Source organism: Pollicipes pollicipes, unplaced genomic scaffold, assembly GCF_011947565.3.
Source record: "Pollicipes pollicipes isolate AB1234 unplaced genomic scaffold, Ppol_2.1 Scaffold_7261;HRSCAF=8764_pilon_pilon_pilon, whole genome shotgun sequence".
NCBI lineage: Eukaryota > Metazoa > Arthropoda > Thecostraca > Pollicipedomorpha > Pollicipedidae > Pollicipes > Pollicipes pollicipes.
Genome location: NW_023597054.1, coordinates 49,524,708 through 49,538,329, shown reverse-complemented (window position 1 = coordinate 49,538,329; position 13,622 = coordinate 49,524,708). Strand labels below are relative to the sequence as shown.

At 49.6% G+C, this 13,622-nt stretch overlaps 1 protein-coding gene across 1 annotated transcript in view; it reads left to right on the top strand.

The window, feature by feature from the left end:
- The window catches only part of LOC119111571 (trichohyalin), a 70,995-nt gene extending 62,544 nt beyond the window's left edge, over positions 1-8,451 (top strand). Inside the window, exons 13-16 of the mRNA XM_037235381.1 lie at positions 159-334; positions 5,026-5,140; positions 6,003-6,571; positions 7,607-8,451. Of these exons, the coding sequence (XP_037091276.1) occupies positions 159-334; positions 5,026-5,140; positions 6,003-6,137 (426 nt within the window). The 3' untranslated portion in view covers positions 6,138-6,571; positions 7,607-8,451. The remainder of the gene's footprint in view (positions 1-158; positions 335-5,025; positions 5,141-6,002; positions 6,572-7,606) is intronic.
- The last annotated feature ends 5,171 nt before the right edge of the window (positions 8,452-13,622 follow it).

Genomic DNA, 13,622 nt, shown 5'->3' with positions numbered 1-13,622 from the left:
CTTCGAGAATACATCAGTTTACTGCACACACTACGGCGCATGCGCAGGCGGGGGGGGGGGGGGGGGACTGCGGGATGACTGGTGAGTGAGCGGACGAGCGGAGCCTGGCGGTGGCAGGCGCACCAGTTGCCGCGCCTGACCCCGCCCTGCCCCCACAGGCGGCAGCACGGCAGGAGGACAACGGTGCGGAACTGAAAGCGCTGCAAGACGAGCTGGCCCAGGTGCGGCTGGAGAACCAGAAGGCGCAGGGCGAGTCGGAGCGGCTGCTACACCTCATGCAGATGTCGCAGGAGGAGCAGTTCGCCAAGGACAAGACCATCAAGGAGCTGCAGGAGTGAGTGCACAAGGCCTATGGGGTGTGATGCTCTGATCACAGCTCACCTTATGGGGTGTGATGCTCCGATCACAGTTCACCTTATGTTGGGTTGGGATTATTTCAACTTGTGTTTGTTCGTGCACAACGTTTTTTACGGTGTACGATGTTAAGAAGAAAATTTCCTCTCAAATTGGCATAACTTCTGTCTGAAGTATTGCTTACGGGTGACAGCATAGTTTTAAATCTATTCCTCGGTACCCCCAGCACCCGGCTCACCTAGCTAGGCGCCATTTCTGTCCAGACCAGCAGCTGACACACAGCATTGAGCTGGGCAGACCGGCAGTCGAGGAGCGGCCCGGACTCGGGCAGACCGACAGTTGAGGAGCGGCCCTGACTCGGGCAAACCGACAGTTGACGAGCGGCTCTGACTTGGGCAGACCGACAGTTGACGAGCGGCCCTGACTCGGGCAGACCGACAATTGAGGAGCGGCCCGGACTCGGGCAGACCAACAGTTGAGGAGCGGTCCGGACTCGGGCAGACCGACAGTTGACGAGCGGCTCTGACTTGGGCAGACCGACAGCTGACGAGCAGCCCTGACTCGGGTGAATCTGTCCGACCGTCGTTAAGCAGGGGTCGGCACCGATGCGAGCCCGGCAGTGGGCTCGGCGTTCGTCGCCTCCAAATTTACAGAGGTCGAGCTTTGAGTAACGGCCAGCAGACTTCCTAGGAGCCGGTCTATTAAGATACTCAATCTTGAGCCCGGCGGTCGATCTCGTTGGATGGGGTTCGCAGCCGGCTAGCGACGGTATACTTGGCTGCATGGGTGGAGCGATACCACTGTCACAGGTGCTCTGGACCGCGATGTTCAATTAGCAGGTGTCTATCTCCACGCCTCGCATTCGGATGTGAGTCCTGCTGCTCAGGCACGACAGGAGCAGTTCAGCCCCGGCTGCCGGGCTGAAACGCCGTGAAACTGGCAGCGCCAGCTTAGCCTTCATCACTTGTTGTAGTAGCAAGTGAGTTTAAGCAGAAGCGGTTATTATTCGAAGTATTGTGTCATTAGCTCGCGACTTGTCCAGATAAGTGTGGCTCGAAGGGACTCTTTGATTATAGAAGATTGCTCGAGCTTAGCCAGTGGACCTTCCATTTCAAACCTAATCGAGATTTAAGTGGATTTGCTCGAACGCTCTCAGGCACTCAGACTTAGACAGGCTCTTACCGAGATGGCAAAATATTGAAATCCGGTAAAGGTCAAGCCTGCGCTGCCACTGCACCTGAGCTCCGACATTTACCAATGCGCAATTGAAACAGACAGGTCTGAAGCCAGGCAGAAAATGTCAGCAGCGCTTGTTGATGGCCATGACATTGTGCTGCACCAAACGTAGGGCGGCTGGGACTAGCTGCGGGCATGGCACGAAACGCCTCGGAAGCCGGATACGAACCCCTGAGATCTTCGGAGGCTTGGTTTCACGCGACCATTAAGTACAACACTAAGGCGTTTTGACTTAAATGCAGACACCTCTTTCGCCGTCTAATCCTTGCCATGCCACAACTTGCATCACGAGAGAGCAGCATACATTATGCTATCTCGTCTTAATGTACTGTTGCACGCGAACCTTGCCTGTGTAACATATTACGTCGCGGTCATGCCCTTTACATTCGGAAGTTATCGTCCCGCCGAATAATTATTTGTTGAAATGGTCTCCATATTAACACACGCCCGGGTGGATGGTTGGATACCCTTTGCTCGGGTGGGAGTCAGTTTGCCCCCCCCCCCCCTTAACTAAAAGTGTTAGCGACATCGAATTCACAGGGTGTGTTGATCTGTAAGTGAACTCGCTTAGGTCAAAGTTTGAAGTTCCTAGGTCGTGACCTTTGGGTCAAATAAGGTCAAACAGGGTCATACTGTTGGTTGGTCTCCAAAGTGCACGAAGCAACTTAGATACCTGTTCTAAGCAAAAGATCACATACTCATTTAAGGTCAGTGACCTTGTTTGACCTTTTGAACGTCATGGTGACCAACATCATGCAAGACTGCTTTGAGTTTTGCATGCAAATGAGCGGCAAAGATAATACAAAGCAGTATGTTCCTATAAACAAAATGTTGGCCTGGGTCATTTTAGGTAAGTGACCTATTCTAACCTTAAGTGAGTTCATGGAAAATGCATAATGCGGTTCCTGTTATCAATAAATACGAAATTAGCACCAGAATCTTCCCCATACAGCAAGCCCTAGAGTAATCAAACAGATTGGTTTTAACCTTGGTCGGACCTTCATACTTAACTTATGGTCAAGAGCATTTGTTCATTCAATATTCGTGTTGCCTGAGAAAGCATATCAGAGATATATGACTACGTCTAACACTCTATTGTTGCATCAAATTAAACGGTTTCATATATATTGACTTCGTTGAATTCATGGCCTCGCTTTGACCTACTGTAGGTCAGCCACCTTACAAGGTGCATCTAAATCTTAGATATCAAACGATCCGCTATTCAGTTGTCTAAGCTGTGCTTAACAACAACAAACACTCATGTTGGGGAGGGGGGAAGGTGACGCACACTCAGTTATCTATGGGCACCTATGAGTGCTAGATCGTTGGTACGCTCAGGTCACTGCGTCGCGCTAAATTCATCGCGTGTGGCTCATAAGGAATGAGACGTTACATGGGCCGGTTCTAGGGCTTAAAGGTTATCTGTCTACCATTCCCGTGCTACTTTGGGCATTCGTTTTCAGTGCCACGGTTACAAGACAGCACCAGTAATCTATTTGTCCGCAGAATGATGTTAGCACGCGCCTGGGTGACCGGTTGAATGTGACGCGCCCGGTTGGGGGTCAATTTGGCACCCCTGAAATCTAGCAAACCTAAGAGAGCAAGACGCACCAATATCGTGTCAATCGAAAGAGGAGATAAAATCCTATTTGTATTACCACGTTGCGAGGTAAATCTACTGCATGAAGACAATGCACACAGCGCAGGGTTTCGAGCACTGCGTTCTTTTTTAAATCGGCATGTGCCTGCGGCCATTGGTTGCAAGACTCCACAGGAGCTTATAGAATGCTTCTCTAAAGACATGCTTGTTGAAGACCGTTATGGCTGTGCCTGGGCGGGTCGCTCAAGTGAGAAAGTTATCTCATAATGTAAGTAAGACTTCCGTGGCCTGCGGCCTCGCTCATAATTAGAAAGATCTGGCATGAATCATTTTGTTAGGAAATGCTTACACGTGCCTATTTTTTCCCTGTCGATGTGAACGATAGTTTTAGGTAAACGGGTGCAACGAATGAGACGTAGAGTGAACGAAGTCGAGTTATCAAGATTTTCCGCTGCGATTTTCTTCCGCTGACGACAAGAGATATGAAACAAGTGTGAAGTTTCCACGACGGTCACGCGATGTCAGCAAACAATCTAACACAAACAGAGCCAAAGTCAAACATCAAATCCTAACTCATGTTTTTATGGTACACGTCACAACCTGCGCAAATAACGATTGAAAGTGGTTGGCTCTTTGTGAGGTTCCGTAACACGCCCGTAGTTTTCGCCCGTAGTAGTGAGGTTCCGTAACACGTAGCTCAGTTAATCAGTTGTTAGCCAGGGTTACTGATCAGTTAGGACACCATAATCAGGTAGGGCACTGGACACCCCACCACTCTGGCGGCTCGCTGCGAAGTCCGGGTCCCCGAAGTAGGGGTTCATTCTCGGACTCACCAGAGACGGTCAGCACACCTGAACACCTGACCATTATGGCGGCCCGCTGCGCGGTCCGCATCTCCGAAATAGTGGTCCATTTTCGGACTCACCAGAGACCGCCGAGATACAGCTGACTATGGCAGGGGTAAAGTGATAGGGGCGGCCGTGTCTCGACATTATCCTGACATGATATTATATGGCGCGTTAAATAAGTTCGGCTAAAGCTGTCACTTCAACTGGAACTAGGATGGAGTAATTCAGGAAGCAGGAAGCTCTCTGGCCGTCGTCCTGAGAACGACCGGGCGATGTCTGGCTTTAAACCATGCACGCGTCACCAGCCGAGTGTTCTTGAAATTGCTGGGATTCAGACCAGGGTTTTCTGTTGCGCCTCCAGTTCTCTTCCAACTGAACTCGCCGGGAAAAGCTTACCGATTACGAGTTCTCCGTTGGCTCAGTCGGTAGAACATTGGCCTCACAGTCAGAAGGCCCCGGTTTAAATCAACACAATACAAGAAGAGAACTCGGCTCAGTGGGTAGAATACTGGCCTCGCAGGCAGCAGACCCTGGTTCGAATCACAGATCCAAGGGTAGGTTTCCGAGCGCAGCGCGTACATGGCCGAAAGTCAAATATCGCCCAGTCCGTCCCAGCATTCAATGATACCTGCCGGCGGCTGGAATGTGAATCGACCAAAACGCTATGTGCATACTAACACACCGGAAGAGGACGGTAGTCCGAACAGTCATTCACCCGTGATACAAATGCCTCGTCTCAATCCTTCCGTTAAAGCTCAACTGAAACTGCTCTTCTCGGTTAGTGCGATCAAGGCCTTCGCAAAGGGCTGTGCTTACCAAGGATTCTGATCCCAAAGTCACTTCTGCAAGAATCTGGCCAGGTTTCCGATCCTCTAATGCCACTTCTCCGCCTGCTCGTCGCTTTCGAACGCTTATGCACACGTGTGTTTGTTCTTACGTTTGTGGAGCGCAGACGGGCACCACGCTGACGTGCCTGATGCCTTGCAGCGCGCTGAAGAGGGGCCGGGGCCAGTCGCTGACGGCGCCCCCGTCTGCGGCGCCGTCGCGGGCCACTACCCCCGGCGTGGCCAGCCCGCAGGTGCCGCCACCCGGCCAGGCCAAGGTAACGGCCGGCGCCGACGCTCGGCCGAGAGACGGCGTGTGTCCGGTGCTGACGTCGGGGTTCACAAAAGAGCGCGATAGCTGCTGCCTAACGTTGGAAAAGAAATCGGTGATGCGGAGGAGTATTTACGGGATTAATCTTTTTTCAAGCTTATTTTGTGATAGGGATAGGTGTTCTGCGTGGCATGTTATGCCTTGTTCAAGTCATGTGCCAGCGGTTCTCCTAAATTTAGATGGAAGAGTGTCTCCTTGATTTAGAGGCATTGATGTATTTGAGTCTCACTACAGATTTTAATACGGCATCACGTGCCGCGATCAGTTAGGTAAACGCAATGTCAACGCCGTGGCAGTTTATTCCGGTGAAAAAGAACACGCAGTAATCTAATTGAGCAGAAGCTAGATGAGCTTTTCGTAACAACTTTAATCCTAGATGAAAAACCAGGCGAATGGAGGTACGGGTGCGTTCATATTTCGGCAACATGTCTTTATCGAAACAAATAGCAGAAGGCTTCCCCCATTCGGCAGAGTTGTTACTCTATTAATTATTCCGCTTGTTCTGTTACGGACTTCTGCGATTATTTTTGATAAAGGCATTTTTCTCGAAACGTAAACGCATCTATTTTCATTCTCCTCGTTTTCTGCGATGAATAATGCTATGATTACTATCCATGTGCATGACGGTCCTCGTAAGTCACTTACGTGATTTTGAGCAGAAGCTAGTCAGAAATGCAGCGATAGCTCTGGTTAGACGTGAGCGCGAAGACCAGCGTAGCTCGTTCCTTCGCTCCCGCGCGGGACTCCCTCACCCCCCCCCCCCCCCTGTGCTGAGCTGGACTGAGCCGAATCTCGCCGCCTGCCCGCAGCCACAGCTGCCCAGCATCCTGCCGGACGCGGCTGGGAACGCGGCCAGCGCCGCTGCCAACGTGGCCGGAAACGTGGCTGGAAACGCAGCCAACGCGTCGAAGGCAGTCGGCGGCTTCCTCAAGAGCCTCTTCTAAAAGTGCAATAGTTCATCAGGTGGACGGTGTGCGTGTGAGATGCTAAAATGAGGTGCGCCGCGTACTGCGAAGTGCCTGGAGACAAAGCCGGGCTCGGTTGGCTATAAGTACGTATTTTTGTTTTGCTTTAGCTGCTTTTTGGTTTTCACCGTCTCGCGGTTTTTTCAACTTCGCGTTCACTGCATTGGTATCCTCTTGTGATTTAGGTTTGTGGCGCGGAAATATGGGACAGATGGCGCTAGTGAAAGTTGTCCAGGTGGCGCTAGCATCGGCAGCGCCGGACTGCCTGCCAGCCGGCTGGGAGCAAACGGCCTGGCCAGCTTAGTGTCCCAGAGAAGAGATCGTTCTCATCAGCCAGAGGCTACCTCTTTCAAGACCAATCAGTGGCTACATGGCATCTGCTCTTCGTCGCTTATCTACGAACACCGCTAAAGGTAAGCATTTGCGGTTGATGGTTTGTCTGAGACACACCTGACATAGCAGACTGGCATCGCCTTATTTTGATTTATGTTGCGAATATGCGGCATCAGTCAGCTGGCTCATTTCAGCTAATGAAAACGTCCTTCAAACACACATGCCTTAAGCATTAATGTGATCTGTTTGGCCAGTTTGCTCCAGCTGACTTGGACATTTTGCTTCAAGGGTGGCACCGAACAGAATATACCAAACCGATGCCGACAGTTCATCATGTCACATTATTGCAGCGAGCCCATCTCTTCTTCGCCTTAAAAAAACATTCCATATAAACAATCATTATTTCACCGCTGCTTATTTCCGACGGTTTTCAGTCTCTCACCCATGGACCACTCGTACAGCTGGCATACCATCGCTAAATCTTTGTCCTCATCTTTGCCCGGCAGCACTTCCTTTACCTGGTGTGTTTAGCTGGCCGGTTCAGCTCCACTTTCACCAGGCAACGCTGACAAACTGATCGCAGGCAGTTCCGCAAGGCTGTATCGGGCTGGGCATTCATCCCGCCCGTTCAGGTGGCATTGAACCGGATGACACCATTGTTCTCGTTGGCCATCGTATTTAATAACTCTTTTATGGAGACCGCGTTATTTTCATCCACATGTAGATAGGTAATTTTGCGCTCTAGGGTCTTAACATCATAGATCATGGTTATCATTTTTGTTTCTATTATGTGTTCAGGTGTTTTGCGTCCCAAGTTGTCTGAATATTCGTCGCCATTTGCTGCTGTTGTGCAGAACCTTCCATATTTGTATCTGCGATACGCTCCTTAATTCACATTACTATCCTGACAGGTTATCAGACTGCAGAGCGTGAAACTCGAGTTACAACTGCGGGATTTTCACCGGCCCCACTGCGACACCCGGCGTGCGGGCTGTGGCAAGCGAGTGACCAAATCGTGTTACGTAAGCAGCGCTAGTTAAGCAGCGCTAATTAAGCGGCGCTAATTAATTACAGTGCAGCCCAGGACTCACAGTGCGTTCTGTGCGTTTTTACAGGCTCCAGCCTGACAGTGCAGTGACGGGGACACTGCCGGTTATGTCACCTGACACCTCGCTGACATCACCGTGTCACACCGGGCGCTCCGGCGTCACGTCCCGACTCTGCTGCGTGACTCAACAGCTCTCTTACACCTCTGTGACTGGTGGTGATAATGGGCTTCGCACCGCTCTCCCCCACCGCTGCCATATTAGCGTCTCTTCTCTCTGATATTACTTATCGATTGCTTTTTTGTGCTCGCCCTATGTTCAACCTTGCTCAAATCTAATGAAGTGGCTATGTTTTTTGTGCAATTCACGGCCAAGCTTCGCGCTGTGCAAATGGTGCGAGATCTCATCATTTCAGCTCGGTGCATCGTACGGGCTCGGCCGCACACCATTTTGCGATCAATTGATGTGGCGTTAGTACTCACGTTCGCTTTTCTACCAAATCAGCGTTTCATTCCATAGCGGTTGTCATGTCTCCTAAGTGTACGGCGCGTGTTATTAGCTCCCCGTTTCTGTTCACGGGCGAAGCAGCTTCCATCACCATGAGGCTCGCGTGCACAGCTCGCGCTCCATGGCACGCACACGCCGCGCCGTGCGAGGCCGCTTCGCGTGCGAGACGGCCTCAGTGGGGGCGTACGTCATATTGAGACACGGTGTGTTAGTGTGCATGTGACGTCACTTAGTGCGCAGTCGCGCGTTCGCGACCGATCGCAGCTGCGTGCGCGCGAGCCAGTCGGGGTGGTTTGGTGCGCCATACTGCCAGTCATGTGCCATACGAACCTCCGCGCGTGTCAGCGGCGCCCCACCTCGTCGTGTGTCGGCGCCAGGAGAGGGCGCGGCGCCCTGCGGCGCCCCCGGTGGCCGGCGGGCGAGCCGCGGTGCATGCGCCAGGCGCGCCGGGAGCGGGGCGACCGACCGTGTTGACCTGTGTTGACCAACGCGGGTGCACGATCGGCGACTCTTGGCTCGGCGCAGCGCCGGGCTGCGGACGGAGTAGTGTAGCCGGTTGTAGTGCCACGGTGTGACGGTGCTGTCAAACGCGTAGTTGCGCCACTCCTAGTCTCCCCGGCTTCGGTCTAGCGAGGCCCACATGTCTGTGTCTCCCTCTCCGTTTCGGCGTCCTCTGACGTTGTCTGTGCAGGCGGCGGTGGCCGGCGGGGGCGACCACGCCCCGGCCTTCCTCTCATGTGCTGCCACCACGGCGCTTCTGTCCCTGTGCGTACCGTCGTCGACGTTGTCTTGAGAAGTTTAGCCTCTACCTGTTCTTGCTGGAAACGGTGGCACTGCTGGTTGAATGCATGCGCAGTGCGAACCCGTCCTCACTATTCTCCCCTCTCTCTTTCCCTCTTTCTCCCTTCCCCTCTCCCTGTCACTTTGCCTGATAGCGTAGGCATTTCAGCGCGGCGTGTTTTTATTAAGGCTTCTGTCCTGCATGGGAGGTGTTCCGGTGGTGCTCCTGGATGCTCCACTGTGTGCCGCTGACTGGGAAGCGGTTGTGCTCGTGGTGTCACACGTAACACATCACTTGATCTCAGTCGCGTGTCGAAGCACAGGGAATCAGCGTGGAAAGTGGGCTGAAACCGTGATCTTATAGTGCGCATATCCACGTTAATACTCATTTGTTGACTGTAAATAAAGAGTACATGGATGTGACCATCGCATTGTTTTCCTTGCTAGCTAAACAGCGAAAACAACGCCGTGTTCCCCACACAATTTAAGCGGGCAATTCCTCACTCGTAGAAGTACGTGACGCAACAGGCACAATAGCAAACCCACATGGAGGAGGAGGTGCAGGAAGGAACAACGCACGCTCAGTTATATATCGACACCTAGAAATGTTGCATTTATGTGCTAATGCGTTGCTACGCGTGTTGTTATCTATGCTACGCATCGTTATGTGTTGTGCTAAAATGATCGCGTGCAGCTGAGGAGGAATGTGTAATTACACAGGTTAAAGCAATTAGGGCTCAAAGGTCATCTGTCTGCCATTCTTGTAGTGCTTCCGGTATTCGTTTTCAATGACACAGTTATAAGATAGCCCCAGTGATCTATCTGTCCGCAGAATGATGTTAACACGCGCCTGGATGGCCGGTTGAATGTGACGCGCTCGGTTGGGAGTCAATTTGGCACCAATGAAATCTAGCAAACCTTACAGAGCAAGAGACACATAATTCACGTTTGGTGTCTCTTGGTCTTGTACATGGTTTCATGTTAAATCATAGTCCTTGCATTTTGAAGTTCCTAGGTTGTTCACTTTAGTTTAAATAAGATCAAACAAGGTCAAAGTCCAGATCGGAGTGGAAGACGCCCTCAGAACTCTACTCACGACCCGGTTTACCCCACGCACGAGGGTTGGCTGAGTGCCACTCGCTCCGGTGTGGGGCGTTTAAACATTGAGTGAGCTAAAGATATCAAACTCACATGATCAGTTGACTTGTATGAAACTCACTTCTAACTATGCTTGAAGCTCCTATGTCATAGCCTTCGGGTCAAATAAATGCAAATAAGGTCAAACTTCAGATTAGCGTTCAAAGTACCCCCAGACCTCCTCATGCAACCACCATGAACCTCAACACATATATTAAACAAAACATCACTGGTGTTCATGATCACTGGTATTTCACCCTAAGAAACTCACGACGACCAAAGTTCTATAGTTTTGCTAAGATTTTTACATTAAAACAAAGGCCAAGGACTTATGAGATCAGTTTAGACTTGGAAGCAAGCACCAGATGCCACCCCATACAGCACGCTCTCGAATAAAAAAACAGATTGGCTTGGACCTCGGTCTGACCTTCACACCTGACCCTAGGTCAACATATTTGCTCTAACCCTAAATTTCATTGTTTTACCAGCTAAGAAACCACGTCAGAGATGCATGGCTGCGTCTAACGCTCCTTTGTCGCATAGATTGAGTGAATGCCTAGAAACCACCTTCGAGGCAATCGCGGCCTGATTTTGACCTGCACAAGCGGGTGACCTTGCAAGGTATATCTAATTTTGTATATCGAAATATGCACTATTAAATTACTACAGCTGTGCAAAGCTTGGCACGGCTGAGCCGCGCCTTTTGAAAATTATTCCGTAAAAGCCTTGGGGGGAGGGGGGGGGGTGCTGGAATTGATCTCCCATTCGAACGCCATATTTCCTTTGATATCGTTTTATAAGCAAGAGCCACTGGTATTCATTTCAGGTTGGTGACCTCATTTGACATTAAAGGTAAAATAGCCCAAGCCATTCGGTATTGTTTCGATTATTAAATGCACAATCTGCGCTAAGAACTACCCCAAACGACACACACAATTTGCATTCATCTGACCGTGCCAGCCCGCGTCGGCTTTTGAACAGGTCTACACATACTGCCTTTACATTAGCACACTCTGTACTTTGCGCAAATTGTGTTGGACTAGTGCGTACCAGAGGCTCATTCCAAAAAGCGGTATGGTGTCCTTCACAATCACAACTTTTGGCGAAGGACCCGTTCAAGGGAATGACATGACCGTTTTCTGGCTGTTTAGCAAAACAACTAGACATATTTCAGATGCGATCACGCATACCTCATAGATACACAATACCCCTAGATGGGTAACACTCAGGTCAAATTTCGGGCGTGTGCAATTGAAAGAGTGACATCAGTTGTAAAAAAACTGCATAGACTCGCAGGCAAGCTAGACAGACGTACAACGGGCGGATTACAGATAACAGTATGGTAGTCATGTGTACCATTTCAGGCAGACCTGGAGGTTAGCTGAGGTCAACTTAAGTCAAAAGGTCCACATGGCTCCACAAATTAGGCTGCTGATCGTGTCTATGTGATCATCGCAATGCTTTTTTGTGGTCAAAAATGGTGCGTTGTACATCTACACATGCTCAAGATGGCATAGCTGTTGTATGCATTATACATGGTCTCCTCGACGCTTGGCAATGTATTTGTAACAAGCTAAGAACAAGCACGTTGGTACATTAAATTATGCAACTTCAGTTTCACGAACAGGATAAGGAGATGGCTACATGCGTCGCACTCGTTCATCTAACCTCTCCGCTTCTGGCAATATAGAGCATGAACCTTGATTGACCTCATGTAGCATTGCATGTCGACCCCACCTGACCTATTATGACCTTATTATGCATTAGGATGATATCACAGGATATTTCTAGTAGTGCATTCGAATTATGCGTCCAAAAGTATTTGATGAAATTGCCTATCTCAAGCTCAGCATGTGTTTTGCAGAAGGCAACCATAAAGGTAGGTTATGACTTTGGCCAAGGTCATGCGTGCCATGGTCATGCGATGGTTGTGCGTGCGAGTTAGTACTCTATCCCTTAAATACAAACACCCAAATTACACAAAAATGCATCCAAACTTGCATCACCGAAGACAAGTATCAAAAATTTGCTTGACTTTATGAAACTGACGTCACCTTTTTTGAAAAATCCGAAACGCACAAACTGTAGGCACTATCATATTCTATTAACATAGCAAGTTTGAACAATAGCCAATGGCCCACAAAAACGTCATGTGTTGTATGTTGCATGCGCTATGCGTTATGTGTTGCTTTCACAGGTTGGCCTCTTTGGCCTGGCCACTGGCATAAGCCATTGTTTTTGATAGATCAGAACTTAAAATTTGCAAAAGGATGTCAAATTGATAGGTAAAGAAGCACTGAAGGCTCCGTGTTGCTGCGAGCGTCAAGTTTTGGTCTGCTCGAAAAACATAGGCGGAATGAATATTCTACCGGTACGGCATAAGTTCACGAATTTCAAGTGAATTAATTCTTCATAAGCTACAAACTGTAAAACCTGCTGCAGAGCCAAAAAAAGGCATCTCTGGACAACTTAACATCCTTGCTTTCCGATGATGTTTTGTCAATATTGCGCATAACTTTTTGTTGCAATATTTTTTGTGCGGAAAATTGTTTACAGGAAAGATCCGCAAAGCCACATACATATGCCTCACATTTAAAATAAATGTCCTCACTAAAAGCTGCTGATATCTGGGTTAGAAATGAAATACCTATTCTTGGAAGGCCTGCTTGGCGTTAAACCTACACTAAAAAGACTTACTTCCGGACGACCTTTTCCCGGAATACCTACGCTAGTAAGGCATACAGTAAGGCATACGTACGAAAGAAATGCTGCTAGGAATACCTAACATCGGAAGACCTACGCTCAGGAGACCTACGCTCGGAAGACCTGCGCTCGGAAGACCTACGCTCGGAAGACGTGCTCATGAAAAACCTACTCTCGGTAGGCATAGTACCAGGAGGGCTAACTCCCGGAATGCCTGCGCTCGGAAGAGCTACGTTGGGGAGACTTACTGCTATAAATATCTGCGGTAGGAAGAGTTACGTTAGGAAGATTCACCGCTGTGAACATCTGTGCTCGGAGGAGCAACAACTTGACAGCTACGTTCGGAAGACATGCTGCTGTGAAAAGCGACTCTTGAAAGACCTACGCCTAAATGAACTATGCATCGAAGACCTAGCAACGGTACATCTGAGCTCGGAACACGTATTGTTGTTTTTACCACGCCCCCGGGCTACCGGTTGAATGTGACGTGCTCGAGCGGAAGGGGATCTTTTCATCCCGTGATATGTAAAGAACTCAAGTAACTAGAAGCATCAAATTCGCAGGATTTAAAGGTTTCTATATGAAATCACTTGTGCCAAATTTTAAGGCTCCTAGGTCATGGCCTTCTGGCCAAATAATTTCAAACGATGTCAAACTCCAGCCCGGTGCCCGAAGTGCCACCTGACTTCCTCATACAACCACATTTGACCTAGATAACTGGTCTTAGCAAAAAGTCGCCGGTGTTTATTTCTGGCCAGTGGTCTTATTTGACTTTCAGAAGGTTACCTACCCAAAAATCCACAGAATTATTTTGATTAAGAAAAACTAAGCGTCAAGGATTAAGATGGAAGGCATGTTCGTAACAGCAACACGTTGATTGAGGTATCATATATTTAACTCCATCCGAACGTTATGACATCCAAATGCAATTTCTGTTGATGTCGCCGTGATCGAGAAA